At 35.6% G+C, this 17787-nt stretch overlaps 2 protein-coding genes across 2 annotated transcripts in view; both read right to left on the bottom strand.

Moving 5' to 3' along the window:
• Nucleotides 1-5511, bottom strand: part of vimr2 (vimentin-related 2) — an 82803-nt gene extending 77292 nt beyond the window's left edge. The window contains exons 1-3 of the mRNA XM_028815883.2: nt 4844-5511; nt 1666-1804; nt 1232-1384 (exon numbers count right to left, since the gene is read on the bottom strand). Coding sequence (XP_028671716.2) covers nt 1232-1384; nt 1666-1804; nt 4844-4953 — 402 coding nt within the window. The 5' untranslated portion in view covers nt 4954-5511. The remainder of the gene's footprint in view (nt 1-1231; nt 1385-1665; nt 1805-4843) is intronic.
• Nucleotides 5512-7324: 1813 nt separating this feature from the next.
• ocrl (OCRL inositol polyphosphate-5-phosphatase) overlaps nt 7325-17787 on the bottom strand; it is a 165298-nt gene continuing 154835 nt past the window's right edge. Inside the window, exons 19-23 of the mRNA XM_051934970.1 lie at nt 13202-13321; nt 12737-12821; nt 10984-11111; nt 10282-10393; nt 7325-10008 (exon numbers count right to left, since the gene is read on the bottom strand). Coding sequence (XP_051790930.1) covers nt 9884-10008; nt 10282-10393; nt 10984-11111; nt 12737-12821; nt 13202-13321 — 570 coding nt within the window. The 3' untranslated portion in view covers nt 7325-9883. The remainder of the gene's footprint in view (nt 10009-10281; nt 10394-10983; nt 11112-12736; nt 12822-13201; nt 13322-17787) is intronic.

The raw sequence follows: 17787 nt of genomic DNA, 5'->3' as shown, positions 1-17787 counted from the left end.
GAACTTTATGCAGCTCAAGTGAACAGAATAACTGGTCTCAGTGGGGTAAAGCAGATAAAAAGGTTTTTCTAATAGCCAATTAAGACTAGGATAAGGGAGTTAACCAACAGGACATGGAAGGAATGGCTGCTGAAAATGAGGCTTTGCAGTCACAGGTGAATAATAAATAAAAAATTAGTAATTTCAAGCATTAACAGCCATTAGCAACATCAGTAATATCTTGGTTGTATTTATAAATTAATTTAATGGAATTTTGATAAAAAGATATCAATTTTTATCAAAAACATGAAAATGTCTGGGTGTTTCCAAATGATTGACTGGCATTATACTTAATATTGTAAACACAGTCAAATACAACTGACTTTTCCAAGAAAACCTATTGTCTCAGGTTTGCAGAAAATAAATGAAATGTTATTCAGTGGTAAAGCTATCTGGGGTGCCCTAAATGGTAAAAAGACTAACTGACTGACTAACTGGAGTCCAAGACTACACTAATGGGAACAGTGAGGGAAGACATCAGAATGATCTACTTAGGTATGGGCTTGATAAGAGCACTTCAAAGCAGATCAGTAAGAGGTAAACTCCTAGAAGGATTGCTTTGGAGCTATTAGTGTAGTTTTCATTTTAATCTTGCTTGCTCCATAAGGTGACTTGTAAGTGTGTATGCTATGTGTTGTTATATAAACTAATGATTGAGTGGGTAGCTGTAAATTGTCTTAAGCAGATATAAATATGTACTCTAACAATTTAAACCCCAATGCCTAATTAGCTAGGTTTAGCACAGGCTATTATAAGCACAGCAGATGTTACCGGTCCAACCACTTGTCTGAGGATGCATTCTGTACAGTAGTGTTAATTTCTATTATTGCATTTACAAGATACGTGATGGGGCCTGAAAATACCAAAAAGCCTCCTTGTAACTAAATTGCCTAAACAAGTGATAGTGTTTGATCCTACAAATAACACAGAGTTCCTGGACAATAATGCTACAGATGAAATTTTTCTGCAGTGAACTACTGTGCGACTTCAAGCTAATTAGTAAATCTGCTTGTACATGGACTCAGAGTAAAGTCTATCACTGTATAAAAAATGTTCCTGGAATGACTTCACTGAATTAAAAATCAAAGTGGATGAATATAAAGTGGGACTTGACAACTACAGTATTTTGGCTGTACTCAGTGCTGAATATTTGAAACATGTGCCACAGGATGAAAGGAGCAGTGGTTTTCACCTTTTCAGCCTGGAGCCTCTCTATTACATCATTCAGATCCAACATAGTGTGTCTGCTGGGAGTGGTAGAAAAGGCATCATGGCTTTTGAGCTTCTTCTGCATCTCAAAGACCTCACCTTCCAGCAGTTGATTTTCTTCTTCGAGGCACCGAGCCTAAGTTTGTAAGAAAATGCAAAATGAAACTAATTGGTCTTCTTGTCATGAAACCTGAGGGACATCTTTCATTAAGGTGGTCTATAAGTTCAGGTAGCTTGAATACACCTTCAAGGCAAATGCTGAAGAACAATACTTTAGCTGACCATAACCATTCAACTTTATCACACATGAAGAAATGGGCTGAAATATCCAACGAGCTCTGACAAATAAACTTACCTTTGTTAAATCAACTTGAAAAACTTACAAAGCAGTGTCTAGCTATCTAAAACAGAACTTACTGTTTCAATAAGTCTAACCAGGCGGTCATTCAGATCAGCAATCAGAGTGCGGTCTCTCATGCATCTTGAAAGGCTTTCATGAGTAAGAGCGCGAGAAACTTCAAAGTTTGGTACTTTTGAATTCAAGGCAGCACCACCACTGATGGTTCAAAAGAGAGAAAAAAAAATAATAAGTGTTAACAGAAGACTGCCTGGCACCATTACCATAAATATTCAATCTTTAATTGAGAAGTTAATGTCTGAATGTTTCTGAATGCAGACTCGATTTGATTGTTACTGCCGCAATGCACAAACTCTCAAAATCTACAACTAATATTATTCATCCAGATTTAGGTGGTTGTTCATTAGCAATATTACTCCAGTGGGATGGAGATAGAGGAGATAGAAACAGGTCACCAACCCTCTTGCATGTTGTAAAAGAAAACTAAATGAGGTTGGTGACAGGAAGGACATTTCGTTGTAAAACTTTCTGCTCCACACATTTTGTGAAGAGGGTGACCTGGAAAACAGCCTTTAAAGGCTTTAGAGGCAGCACCATTAGGAACAGAACAACAGAAGTAACCACTTCCACCGCAAACAATGACATCATACGACATTAGTAACCACTGCACATGATCATTAATGATTGGACAAATAGCAACACTCTTCTGGAGTGCTGCATGTTATCTTTAAAATATTTCCTCCATCCCTAAACCTAACCCTGTGCACAAACCATCAGACAGGATCCCCTACTTCTCTAATTATTAAGGTGTTCATTTTAGGTAGACTTATAACTGTCAAACAATTTGGGCATTCCAGTGTAATATTCCAGTGGCCATTTTCTCCTGACTCTACAAATTCACAAAGCATGTTAAAAAAATACAGACAATCTGTCCCAGAAAGTGCTTAGTACAGGAGATGTACAACTTAATAGCACATTGCCGTGCCACCATGTATTTAGTGTATGTGGTACCTTGTGTTTACTCCCAACAACCATCCCAAATTTTTACATATTTCAGAATTATTTATTATTTTATTATCTTGCTTTATGTTACATTTTAGGGTGGTACACTCTTGCACATCCAGTTACAGCATAAACTCAATATGAAAAATAAGAAATGCTTCAGATCCCCACCACATTTCAGGTAAAAAAAAAAAAACACCTTACTTGCTACTAAAAAACACATTAAGGTACAGTTCAGCAACATCATCTCTCCAGTCATTAATTACAAACTATTTTATGTAATTTAATTGCATGGTTTTCATTGAAATTTTGTTTATTAAAAATGTAAGTAACCGCTTAAATGACAATGTACAGAAAGTGTTTATAATGTGTGCCATGACCGAATCACACAACTGTAAAATTTTCAAACAGACGACTTCAGGCCTGCAGGAGATCTTAAAGCACCTAGATTACTGCAAATGCTGAACTCTGTAGGACATTTCCACATCAAGAATCAGCTGTACATAAGGACAGGCTAATGTAGAAGTCAATGAAGGAGGGTTAAGTTTAAAAACATTTTAGGATTTGACTTGGGGCCAACTTTAAAGTCAGACTTGAACAAACTGGCACTTAAGCAAAAGAAATGACACAAAACTGTGTTATGCTCAGGCAGTCCAGGAAGTTACCATAGAAAAATTTTAGGAGGAAATATTTAAAATTTAGGAGAAGATGTTCCATTATATTCAAAGGTATTCTACTTGTCTGGATCCAAACGTAGCTGCTTAAGCATGGCTAATGCACCACACCCATGAATGCCAGCGATGACAAACAAGGGGGACAACTGACACAAAGTGTAGACGCTACAACAACATTGGGATATCTCATATGCTAACACCATCCATTTCCTCCTACACAAGCAGTTTGGTATCAGAATTTAAAAAAACAGTCTCAAAACAAAACAAAGTTTAGTCTGACACAGAATACCGAGTACAGGTGTCTAAAGAGGATAGAAGACAGGCACTACTATTATTATTATTATTTCAATTCCTGAGAATACATGTAGTAGAAACTTCAAGTAATATCTTTTTGGAATTTTTTTATCCATTACTGGGTCGCAGAGAACAAAAGGCTATGAAGAAAGCAGCGGGGGTAATGGAATTGCCAACTTTAGATGGGACATGTCAAGTAACAAACTTTATTTACAAAGAGATTAATTGACGTGAAAGAAAAAGGAGAATTTTTACTTTAGAATATGTTAATCTATACAATTAAATAAAGAGAAGTTAAATGTGGCAGGAATTAGAATGTAGGATGTGTGGAGTTACTAAAATGGACAGAACAAAAAAATACAATCAGAGGTACAACAAGTGTGACATGTCTAAGAAAGTACAGGAAGTGTTATGGACATGTGATGAGGATAGACAATGAAAATGTGGGCAAAAAGGTGATAGGAATGGAAATACAGGGGAATAGAAAGTGAGGGAGGCCAAAGCAGAGGTGGATAGATAAAGCAAAAGAAGATCTGAAGGAACAGGGCTTGAGTGAGAAGGTGGTGCAGAACCGAGTTGTATGGAGAAAGTTGATCGAGCACATCGATATCACATAGAAGTGGGAAAAAATGATGAGGAAGAAGAAAAAAAGTCAATACAGTAAAGACAAAGTATACAGGAGTAGAAGATTCAAAATTTTTGTTTTACTAACCTAAAGTGGAATTTTAAATTTAGCTTAAACATGTTCAAGATTAATATCTCCATACCTGAAGAATTTTGCCTGCTTGGATTGAGGACTTTGAGTGTGATTTACTCAAATTTATATTTTGTCCTTTTACAGTGCAATTGTCCAAGCATTTCAAGTAAGAGAAACTGTAGTCTTATTAAATGTCAATAAAGAGAAGCACTTAGTGTGTATCAAGAATTGTATTTTATTACAAAATACTTAAATCTTGCTGATATATTACAACACAACTCCAAACAAAAAGAAATGCAAACTAAAGTGCATTTAATTAGCAGTAAAATGTTTTCAGCCCAAAACAAAGTGATCATGATTATTAAAACAATTCAAGCAAATATTAAAATATTAGTTATAAGGTGGAGACATTGCGTTCAGCAAGCCTACCATAGCCAACATTTGAATTGTTTTCTGATTTCACATAAAATGACCATATGCCAACTCCAAAATATTCCAATGCATTTTGTTTCAGCTCAGACAGACTCTGCTCTGTACATGCAAGACATTTTGCTACTATGGAGCACTCACCTTATGACAGACTGATACTGCCATGCACAGCCAGGGTTAATTATTGGGCTGGGAATCCAGGTTTTCTCCTCAAACTGGCGACGGTAGGAGGAGATTCTGAAGAGACTCATGTTGCCTGAGAAGCAGTGTGGGAAAAATAAGAAGGCTCATAAAGGGCAAGACCATAAATAAGCTTTAAATGGGTAGGCGGCTTTGTATAAATGAACAGAATTTCACACTAAGGAGTAGGATCTCTCATGGCCTCCTCATTACTCTATCTATAGGTGTGCTGTCACCCTTCAAAGATTTAGCAGAGGTCAGTGACTAACCGCATCAATCCACTGAGAAAGGGGTTGGGTAAAACTCTGATTTTTTTACAATAGTAAATCTATACTCATCAAATGTCCAATTTAAAAAAAAATTCTTAAGATCTGCAACACCATTTATTCTTTATTCTCTTTGTACATAAAGTTAAATGGCAAATGATGCAATACAGCCAAGATCTCAAAGAGTGCTGGAGATTAAAAGCATACATTTTATTCACAAATATACACACATATACAGAGCCCTCCATTTTCCCTTGATTTACCCATCTGCTCCACAGTTTAAATTTGCAAATCAAACAATTTACAGGTAGATGTGTCTGAAGTGCACATAGCAGACTTTGATTTAAGGGTATTTGCAAACATTTCTGTGACGCCATGTGGAAATTACAAGCAGCCAGGAGATAGATACCAGTGTGACAGAGAGTACACATTGGCATGCTGCTAAGGCTGGACCAAGGAACAATACCCTGCTGGGAGTTCAGTGTAGTGGAAGGTCGGGAAGATAACCTGGCAGGATTACATGCTCCCTTGACAGTCTCCTTGGGCGACGCTACCTGTACGGACAACTGCAAGGCATGCTGGAAACTATAGTCTAATAGGGCTGCCCTTGTTGCGTTCTAAGGGTGCTGCACGGATTCATCATTCCTAATTCATGGGACTTCCGAGTGACCCGAAAGAACGTCCATCAGGCTATGTTCTAGCACCAGAAGTACTGCTGGGTACAACATAAAGGAAGTTGCTTGAGCTTGTCCATGCGAGGAGTTGAAGTCAGCTGGAAGAAGTAAAAAGCTTGTCTGGAAGAGTGGAGGAGAGGGAAAAGCAGGAGGAGAAGTGTTGTATTTGTGAGTTTCAAAGCCTTTTATTAAGTTATTTATACAAATAAACCTTTTTGTTGTATCAGGACTTGTGTCGTGGTAGTTGGGTCAGATGTTTGGGATGCTGCAATGCCCCGTTACTGGTCACACACACTCTCACTCTCTCCATTATATATTAGATTGCAACTCAGACTTAAAAAGAACATACATCTTTCTATATCTATATGTCTATATACTGTGTATACATATACACACCCTTGCATGTGTGTATATATTATGCCACTTCCAGCAATTCCCTTTTAGTCACTGTCAGAATACCCTCCTTAAGATACAATACACTTTTCCCACGACTCCTCCTATTCCAGTTAAACTTTTTCTGTAAATCTTTTGATACTAAGTTAGAACCTCAGGTGATTTTTCCTTGAATTTCAAACATGGTAGCAAATAAATCTCAATTCTAATTTCAAAAATGAAAAAAAAAAAGTCACAGGGAGCGAGATGGTGCAAATATGGGAGGTGTGAGGCAACAACAATATTGTTTTTGGTCAAAAGCTCTTTGACTGACAATCTGATGAGTGCAGGAGGAGCCCCGTCATGGCAAAAAAAAAAAAAATGCATTACTGTATGTGCCACAGCCTGATGCTTTACAGCAGATTCCACAGCAGTTCAGTATAAGGACTCCAATTAAGCTGCAGAAACATCTCAAGGATGATCAGGGGAAACAGGATGCACCTGAGCTCAATTTTGATCTTCATGGCAAAGGCTATGAATACTTATGTACATGTGCTTTCTCAATTTTTTTATTTTTAATAAATTTGCAAAAACCTCAAGTAAACTTTTTTCACGTTGTCATTATGGGGTGTTGTATGTAGAATTCTGAGGAAAAAAATGAATTTAATCCATTTTGGAATAAGGCTGTAACATAGCAAAATGTGGAAAAAATAATGCACTGTATCTGGCAAACTACTAGACTGTTAAAAGAAACACAACTTTTTTTTAGCTAATTTTCACTGCACTTCTAATCATTATTAATATTATGTCAGTTTTGAACAGTGTCCATATTTTTCAGGTGGTAAATTGTTAATGTGTTTATTATGTTACATAATAAATGGTTTCTTCAAAAAATTTATTTTTATATATTACTTGTAAAAGATTGAAAAGTGCCAATTGTAGTTGTGGAAAAAAAATGTTCTTCTGTGGTGTAAAAAAACAAAAGATGAAGCTTTTCTTTGTAATGCAACATATTATTACATTCGATAGATAGAGATACTTTATTAATCTCAAGGGGAAATTCACATTAATGCTCCTTATTTTAACTTTACTTTTAATAAACCTACTTTGTGACAGGGAACAGAGAAGAATAAATGAGAAAAGAAAACATTTTTTATTATTGGAAAATAAATTACAAAGAACAAAAACAAAAAATAAACAGGAGAGAAAAGTGCAAGTGACTTCTTAACATCTGTGTTTCTGTCATTATTACAAATGTATGGACAGATCTTTGTATTTGAACAGCAAGCACATTCAATTAAAGCCAACTGATAAAATCATATAGGATTGGGAAGCAACTGCTATCAATTCACCCAAGAGTCGAAAATCAATGCTGTAAAATCATTTTTTTTCTGTGATACAGTACAATATTCCACTACCATTTTAGTTATGTTGACAACAAACAAAGTTACAAAATAAAATATTTGCTTTATTGACAACTAATAACATTCTGGTTCATTTCACAGTGTACAAAATGAATGTAATTGAAAGATCTAAACCTAGTTTGTGCTTTTCTGCAAAAATGAAATAATGAATAGTGAACAAAGATACTATTCAGTACATAATTTCTAATTCTTGGAAACAAGGCACTATATGTGGGGTGATTAAGAATTGGAAAAGCTATGTTCTACAAATAGAAGATTAATAAAAATCCATCAAGAATTTGTATTGGGTAACAGGAGTTTAATTATGAAGAGAAATAATATGTTTTTACACAGTGTAGGTGTGTGCGTGTGTGTTTGGACACATACACAAGTCTACTCTGATGTTCTGTGTCCAGTACAATTATTTAGTGCTAAGGGGAATAGTCATTTACAAGCATCTTTCAAAGGTAGAATTTCAGAGAAATTGCAACATTTTATATATCATGAATATATGCACTGTTTTGCAAATGGTCAATACATAATATAATTTATTCAGATTTGAATAAGGAGGCCATTATATCCAAGACCATACATATGTGTTTTTCTTTTCTAAATAATAAAGTGCTTCTAGTGATAAAGATTTAAAAAACTGGACTGCACAGATAAAGATCTATTAACAGGTAAACAAAACAAAACCCATACTAACATGTGTCATATACTGCTCATATTGCACTACAATAAACCTGAAACACATACAAAAGACAGTCCCATCTAATACAGCCACATAAGCAGAAATTGGCAAAGGCGATCTTGAATATTAACAGATTCAAGCAAGGTACTTGGTGGTGGAAAATTCTTTGCTTTATGACAGCATTAATCTAACCTAAATAAAGATCATATTTGACACTGAAAAAAATCTAAAATACAAGTAACACATAGTTTTGAAAATTTAAAAGGGCATTACGCACAATTTGAAAAGGAATGCCTATGTAACACATCACTTAAGACATCTGTGTAGGTATTTTTTTAGGCAGAATTAATTTTTTGTAAGGCTAACTACTGCCTTCTACAAATTTTAATTCCTTGAACAAATAAATGTGCATTTCTGCACCCAGTTTCTCAAAATCCATGTACACTTTACATTTGTAAAACAAAAGTAGTTTAAAGATTCCTATATAAACTGGTACTGGTCACTTCTTCGCCTGGAAACACTGCAAAAAGAGTATACTGTATAGGAATGCAAACAATGTACTGACAAATAAAATCAAGAAAGTTCTAAAAGATATGGGGCTTGGTTACAACTTGAAGTGGTTGTTCATACACTATAGTAGTTCAATAGTAACACACAATGTTTTTACTTAATTAGGCCCCAGAACAAAAATATCCAAAGGACATAGAGTATGTGGTATAAAGAATGAACAATTTCTAGTTTTGATCTAACAAAGTGTACTGAAACACAAATTTATAACAGCTTGTAAACAAATCTGAAAGAAGCTCTTAATTATAAACTCTTTCTCCTGAAACAAGATTTTATGTTACATTGTTGACTGAAATGCAAACAATTCCCTAATCTAATATTTATTGTACATAAATGTTCCCAATTTACATGTTTTTATGCATGTATAATTCTGTCTAGACTCTTTCAAAATGTATAAAATTATTACATTATTAATAAAACAGGCTTTTGAATGCAACAAAGAACTGCTAAAATGAATTTTCAAAACTAGCTGTTATTGAGGAAGGAATGTGGGAGTAGTCATGTTTATTCAAAACAGGTAACTGTAGTGTAAAATAAATCTGTACCTTTCTTTTGTAAACATCAGATGTTAAAAAGAGTTTTGGCACATCTTCACTCAACCTGATTGTTTAAGGAGAATACACAACATAGTGTTTTTTCTTAAACAATACTGTACATAAAGATTAAAGATAAAGAACCAGTTGCACATTTTACAATTTAAATAGATTAATAATTTTATCCATACCCACTTTTTACAAGTATGTGTAAAAGTACTTCATTAAGGAAAATGAAAAAAGAAAAAGAAGTGTGTATGCATGTTTATGTGGCAAAAATGTGAAATTATTCACTGAGCAGATCTCCTCTTCATGTCTTCATTTCTTCACCACTGCTTTAACATGCTGTGCAATTAAGATCTTTGTAAACAGAATAATGTTTCCAAATCTCCATTAACACCCAACTGGAGACAGTCTTTCCACAGCAGACTTTAAAACAACCTCACCAAACTGATGGAGCACAGATATTTCTTCACTTTGTACCAGTTTTTTTTTTTATTCTTCATCTCCACTTAATAAGAAACTCAATATAAAGTCTATGGATTTCTGTCGTTCTTGTGCTGATTGTCTTCCAGAAACCTTTGGTGGTGGACGAATCATGAGGCTTGCAAACAGTGTGGCTAAAATACAAGAAAAGCAAAAAAGAGAAAATGCTTCCTTTAAGTTTTCTTAGATGATTCCTTTAGGATTTGATTTTGTTAATCCCTCAAAGACCAGCAATCCAAGTATTCATTTTGTAACTCACCAAAGTACTGCAAGATACAAGAGTAAGTACTGGCTAAGGCGAGTGTAACGTAGCCACTAAGCCTAGATAGTATGCCAATCTATCATACATAACACACACTAGATAATACAGTACATATACTCATAAAAACACATTTGAGGTTTCTTACCTATCATATTGGCATTAAGGTTGTTGTACTGTGAATACTTCAGTAGTTCTCTGAGGAATGCCATTAGATACCTGAAAACATTACGATGGACTCGGGGAAGCTGAGAAATTACCTACAAGGAGAGAGAAATATTAAATCAATAAAAGTAGTATAAACTTATCTCTTGACTTACCATTATTTAATTACGATTTCTTGCAAGATTGAAACAGAAGAATGTATGATTTTTCCTTATTCTTCATTAAATAATTTCTGAAGTAAGGAAAATCTTTACTAAAAGGTCTCGGTTTAGCTGCATAATTGAGGAGCAAAGTCCCCCTCATGAGCAAGTGTGGCACAGCACCACCCATGAAATAAGTCGAGATTATCAGCAAGCCAGCTCCCGACTTCTGGTGGAGCTGTCATGTGTTAAGTAATCAGTACTTACTCTGGTTTGGGCTTAAACCATCATCTATTCTTTGTAATTTTTTCACTTAAAGTAGTAATTTGAAAACAATAAACTATAAGTCAAAATGAGTGAGACACAGCAATATACAGTACATATATAGAACAAGACCTGCAAAATCTATTTTTTGAGAAAATAATTAAATATCACAATCAGACAAAAAATTCCAATCAGAGCAATTCTAATATATTCAGTTTAACGGCACAATTATATATTGGTAAACATAAATATGATGGTGGTAAGTAAATTTTATCAATTACCTGTCTACAGAGGCGGCTATCCAAAGCACTATCCAGGCAATTATTATACAATTCATAGCACACAACTGGCTCTGGCAATGCTTCCAAAAAAATTAACAGCGCTTCTGCTACTGAATGGTTGCTTCCGGCTACAAAGACAAGTTAAGGATCTTTTTCTCCATTACAGAGTTTTAAAATCTAGGGGAACTTTTATTTCTCAAACAGACATTTAGCAGCACTACAGTCACTGAATATAAAATACTGTCATAATCTAATAATTGTAAAATTCTCTTTCTAAAAGCATTAAGTGGCTCTGGAGATCTTGAATACCTTTTAATTTCAAAAATCACCAGTTCTAAGGTCTCTCTCTATTATATGTATACAATTTATTTAGGCACTAATGTAAACTTACATAATGGAAAACAATGACCTACAAATTGGGTATCAAATGCACAATAAATTGTCTCTTCAGCATTTCCTGTATGTACTTCAACTTCACATGTACAGAACGTGCAAGTATTTTTTAAAGGAAAATGTGACCTGCAGATGTTTGTATGTATTGGTCCTCGATAATCTAAGCTACCTAAAGTTGATACAGATTTTGGGTTAGGAGTGGCTAATTAAAGGAGAATTAGGTATTCTGCTGGCTGGCGTAGCAAGATTAAAATAATGAAGAGAACAGCCAGTTTAGGATGACAACAACAAACAAGCTTTGTTTGGAGTTATGTATTAAAAACTGACATTGGTCAGGTTTTAATGTCTTTTTTATTTGGAAGAACACCCAGAACCACATGTCTTTGTAAAGATTTATCCAGCCCTGGAACAGAAGAAACTGCTGAGCTGTAATGTATCTTCTACTTGGGGATCTTACTGTTAGAGCTGTCTGTTCAATGATCATTTTTTATTTGTTTTTCTTACTTGTTACAGCTGAGTGTTTCTTTATTCTCTATAAAGTTTGCAAGGTATTGATTCTAAGTTTGCTTTACTGAAATAAGGTTTACCTGAAATTTCAGCTCACATAGTTTATGTGGTAGCAGGGTTCCCAGGTAGTTTAAAAGCAATCTGTTACAACATCAGTAACTGTATCTTTGAATAATCGGCACAAAATTTAAACAACTTTAAATAATCTGCTCCTATATTAATACAATTTTATAATTAGTCAAATCAGATCATGTCTGAGAATAGGCACACTGATCAGCCAACTTCATCCTTGGGTCAAGAGAGAAATTCAACACTGGTTATCTAAATACCAGATTGATAATGAAAAAATGAAGGTAAGGAGACATGGTAAAGGCAACCATCTTCTTAAAAAAAGAAAGAAAAACAAATGTTTAAGTTTAGATACAAGTTGGGGATAGCAGGAAAAAAATAAATGACTGTAAAAGGAAAACAGTAGTGAGAGTTGTAAATGTGCATACACTAACACCAATTTAGAGAGGATAAAGTTTTTAAAGGACATTAAAAGTTAAAGATACCCTGAAATCTATTACAATACTAACCTGTGTGAATCTTTTGTTATTTACCTATGATTTATGTATATTTTTCTATAAATTGCTGAATGTGTCTCTGTTTATTTTTAAACATGTTTTGTATTTAGGCTAAATTATTTTTCCATTCTATATCTATAATTATTGTAAGAAAGAATAAACTGAATTGAAAAGTTTCCTAAATAATATAAAACTAGAAAGTTACACAACCATCCTCCCCTAAAATCCAGGATGGAATTACTTTTAGTCACACAGCCTCTTTCGTTCATTCAAATTGTAAAGGATACGTATTGTAACAGGAATGGTTGTATCTAGGCAATCAATTATATCTTGGAGTTCATTCTGCATTCCTGGTGTTTGGAAGAGATCTTCCTATATATATATATATATATATATATATATATATATATATATGGGGTAGACAATAAAGAAAAACATGTTTGTAGATTTCTTGTAAATTTGCATTTTGCAGTTTTTTCAGTCTCACACCATACTTTATTAAAACATACTGCATGACATCCTTATTTGAAACTATATGGCATCATTAATATTCATCCAACACATTTAAAAAAACTATGAGAACACTGAGGCATTTACAGTCACAGTAACAAAACATGGAAAATATAATAAAAATTAGAAACTCTACAAATTTTACTAAAAATACAATGCTTTCTTTTATTGTAGTGCCAAGATAACTATAAAATGTGTCATCCAAACAATTATCTGTGAAAATAAAGGGATAATCAACTCACCTCTTGACAGGCATGTTTATACAGATGATCCACTAACAGCCATATTTCCTTAGGTATTTTGAGTGGTGGATCTTCCGTACCATTATTGTCAACTTGAAGGTGGTATACACGAGGGGATTCCTAAAAAAAAAAAAATATATATATTATATATATATATTATATATAGATATATACACACAGTTTATACATGCAGTGCTTGGATATTTTAAAAGTAAAAGTGATAAATATTCAATACCATCAGAAAACCACCTCAAACTAGAAATACACGGTAGACAATGCCAAACAAGGAAAGCTGATGAATAGGCCTTTCATTAAGAGAAATTGCAAAAACAATCAATGTGTCAGTGAGTTTGGTGTCCCACACAATCCAAGGGCAATTGGAAACTGGAAGAGATCTGACAGACCCAAAGTCACAACCCAATAAGAAGACAAGTTTCTGAGGTTTACCAGCTTGTGGGATATGTACCTCACAGCACAACTGTGTCAAGCTTAACAGTGGTTGAAAAAAGCAAGTCTCAGTTTCTACTGTGAAGTGGAGACTTTGTGCTGCAGGTCTGACAGGGAGAGTGGCAGTGAGAAAGCCATTCCTTAAAGGACTAAATAGGGTCTTGAAATACCGGCTGTGGACTACTGCAGACTGGAAGTAAGTCTTATGGACTGATGAATCAAAACTTTAAATCTTCAGCTCATCAAGCAGGGTGTTTGTACACCATCACAATGGTGAAAGGATGATTCCTCAGTGTGTGACATCAACAGTTAAACATAGAACATGAAGTGTGATGGTCTGGGTTTCTTTTGCTGGAGGTAGAGCTGGTGTCTTTCATCGAGTGACTGGCAGTCTGAATCAAAAGGACTACCAGAGTTTTATGTTATATCAGCAAAAGGTGGCTACTTTGACGAATAAAAAAATTTTAATTAAATTTCGAGCACGTAATGATTCCTAGACATATTTTATTTATTTACCATTGTTAATTTGTTCTATGCCTTGATTTCATGAAATATTAAGGGATTTCTATAAAAACTGAAAAAAACTGAGGTGTTCCAAACTTTTGACCGGTAGTATACATATAGTATATATTTTAATATTTATTTTGCCTCAAGGGTAAAGGTTGGATTATTACTTTAAATTTGAACATGTTGCAGAAACAGAAAAGTAGTCACTTTTATTGACAAAATTGTTCTACAAATAGTAGAACAATGACAACAATTGCCACATACAAGATAAAAAAAAGCCATAACCAGACTTTAAGAAAAAAATATTCAAAACAAACACTGTAGCTAGCCAATTAATTTCAATGTACTGACTCTGATATAGGTCTTATTTTATCCTTAAATTAATAAAATAACTTTTGCCACATTTAAACTTAGCATCACTCCTATAAAAATCAGACAAGTTCGTCACAACTAAAAGCAGTTAAATAAACCATGGTTTTCAGGTTCTGAAGAAATAATAACTATAAATGTAAAAATCCCACAGGACAGAAAAATTGCATTGTATAATACTATATTATATCTACTATATATATATATAAAATCCTAAGCCTAAAACTGCAACGATTTTATGTGATGTTTTTGGCACGCTTTAAATTGGGCTTATTTTAAAACCTACATATATATGTTTGGTAAAATTCTTTTCAGTATTTATCAAACTTTAATGTGATGTCGTTAGATTTTCAGATTCTTATTCCATTTTTAAATTATAAACTAAAATATATCTAGAACTCACGTCTCGCGAGACGGGACTTTGTGCCAAAAGATTTAACCACGCCCAGGGCCGGAAATAAAACACAAAGAGTAGGATAGCTGCTGTACAGGCTTTTAAATGTCTGAAGCACCATGCAAAATGCAGATCATGCAGCATGGCAGCAGCAGAAATCCAGCAGCTCATCGAGCAAAGAGGTGGTAAAAAAAAAACCAAAAAAAAAAAAACCTGTGTTTCCCATTGTATCACTGTTTAAGAGTGGGTTTCGGAAGGAGCAACCGCGTCTCCTTGGGGTGCGTTCAGCCCCATTCTTCACAACACAAGCGGCAGAGATGTGAAGTGGTTGACGCATATCGCAGGCTGGGGTGGGGGATTGGGCGAGCAATACCCTTATAAATAAATACATTTTTCTTTGGTACATTTACAAATTTTACTAATATTCTGGCTGCAACTATATATACACACACACACATCTATACATATATCTTCTTATACAATACGCTACTGTGGCTGTCCATTGTCTGTCCAGGATTTTAAATCACCTGTAACTCGCAAACTGTTGAACCTATTGACCTGAAATTTGGTACACATATACTACGTGACCTCTACTCTCTGCTTTCAGGGTGATGAATTTTATTACTCCATCCATCCATCCATTTTCCAACCCGCTGAATCCGAACACAGGGTCACGGGGTTCTGCTGGAGCCAATCCCAGCCAACACAGGGCACAAGGCAGAAAACAATCCTGGGCAGGGTGCCAACCCACCGCAGGACACACACAAACACACCCACATACCAAGCACACACTAGGGCCAATTTAGAAACGCCAATCCACCTAACCAGCATGTCTTTGGACTGTGGAAGGAAACCGGAGTGCCCGGAGGAAACCCACGCAGACACGGGGAGAACATGCAAACTCCACGCAGGGAGGACCCGGGAAGCGAACCCAGGTCCCCAGGTCTCCCAACTGCGAGGCAGCAGCACTACCCACTGCGCCACTCTTTTTGTTTTATTTTATTATAGCATCAACTATCGGCAGCGGGCACAGGACGGGATGTGTTCTCATCCCTTCCACCTTTGTTGTCACTTCCCCTATCCCTTTATATCTTAAGTGTTCAATCTGCCTCAAGAATGATTTAAGTGCCAGCTTAAGTGAAAAATTAAAAACGTACTAAGTAATTGCAGCACAAACACTAACTTAATCAGTTTTAACGTGAAAAGGTCCCAACGGAAGAAGAGAAGAAGTGAGCCGCTAGGGTGGAGAAAACGAGCTGCTCACGAAGCAGCAAGTGCATCAACCTCTGAGTCAGCAAATGCTAAAACGTACAGAGAAAGAGTATGAAAACTATGAATGCTCAAGTCATATATATACTGGTAGGTATATGTGTGTGTGTATTGGAAGCTCAACCCTATTGGGTCCCGTGGTCACCGCCAGGGGGCACCCGGAGAATCCTAGAGCCCTGGAAACCAGCACTTCCGCCACACCAGGAAGTGCCGCCTGAAGTTAATCAGAGGCACCAGGATCACGTTCAAGTGGGGATAAAAGGGGACTGCCTTCCTACAATCAGACAGCCGGAGTCAGGTGGAAGAAGGCAACACTCGGGAGTGAGGAGGAAAGGCGGCCTGAAGAGGACCAGTGAAAGGCACGATTAGAAGGGTGTTTTGTGCTGGAGCACTGTGTGTGTGCGGGGGACTTTGTTAGGGACTTTATTACATAGATAATATGTATGTATATACATACATACACACACACACACAGTGTATATATATATATATATATATATATATTTATATATACACACACATATACAGTGTATATATATATATATATATATACATATATATATATATATACATACATATATACATATACACACACACACACACATATATACATATACACACACACACATACATATATATACATATACACACACACACACATATATATACATATACACACACACACACACATATATATACATATACACACACACACATACATATATATACATATACACACACACACACACATACATACACATATACACACACACACACACATACATACACATATACACACACACACATATATATATATATATATATATATAGTGCATCCAGAAAGTATTCACAGCGCATCACTTTTTCCACATTTTGTTATGTTACAGCCTTATTCCAAAATGGAGTAAATTAATTTTTTTCCTCAGAATTCTACACACAACACCCCATAATGGCAACGTGAAAAAAGTTTACTTGAGGTTTTTGCAAATTTATTAAAAATAAAAAAACTGAGAAATCACATGTACATAAGTATTCACAGCCTTTGCTCAATACTTTGTTGATGCACCTTTGGCAGCAATTACAGCCTCAAGTCTTTTTGAATATGATGCCACAAGCTTGGCACACCTATCCTTGGCCAGTTTCGTCCATTCCTCTTTGCAGCACCTCTCAAGCTCCATCAGGTTGGATGGGAAGCGTCAGTGCACAGCTATTTTAAGATCTCTCCAGAGATGTTCAATCGGATTCAAGTCTGGGCTCTGGCTGGGCCACTCAAGGATATTCACAGAGTTGTCCTGAAGCCACTCCTTTGATATTTTGGCTATGTGCTTAGGGTCGTTGTCCTGCTGAAAGATGAACCGTCGCCCCAGTCTGAGGTCAAGAGCGCTCTGGAGCAGGTTTTCATCCAGGATGTCTCTGTACATTGCTGCAGTCATCTTTCCCTTTATCCTGACTAGTCTCCCAGTTCCCAGTTCCTGCCGCTGAAAAACATCCCTGCAGCATGATGCTGCCACCACCATGCTTCATTGTAGGGATGGTGCCAGGTTTCCTGCAAACGTGACGCCTGGCAATCACACCAAATAGTTCAATCTTTGTCTCATCA

This window comes from Erpetoichthys calabaricus, chromosome 12 (genome assembly GCF_900747795.2).
Source record: "Erpetoichthys calabaricus chromosome 12, fErpCal1.3, whole genome shotgun sequence".
Taxonomy (NCBI): Eukaryota; Metazoa; Chordata; class Cladistia; order Polypteriformes; family Polypteridae; genus Erpetoichthys; species Erpetoichthys calabaricus.
This window is presented reverse-complemented; position numbering and strand designations above follow the sequence as displayed.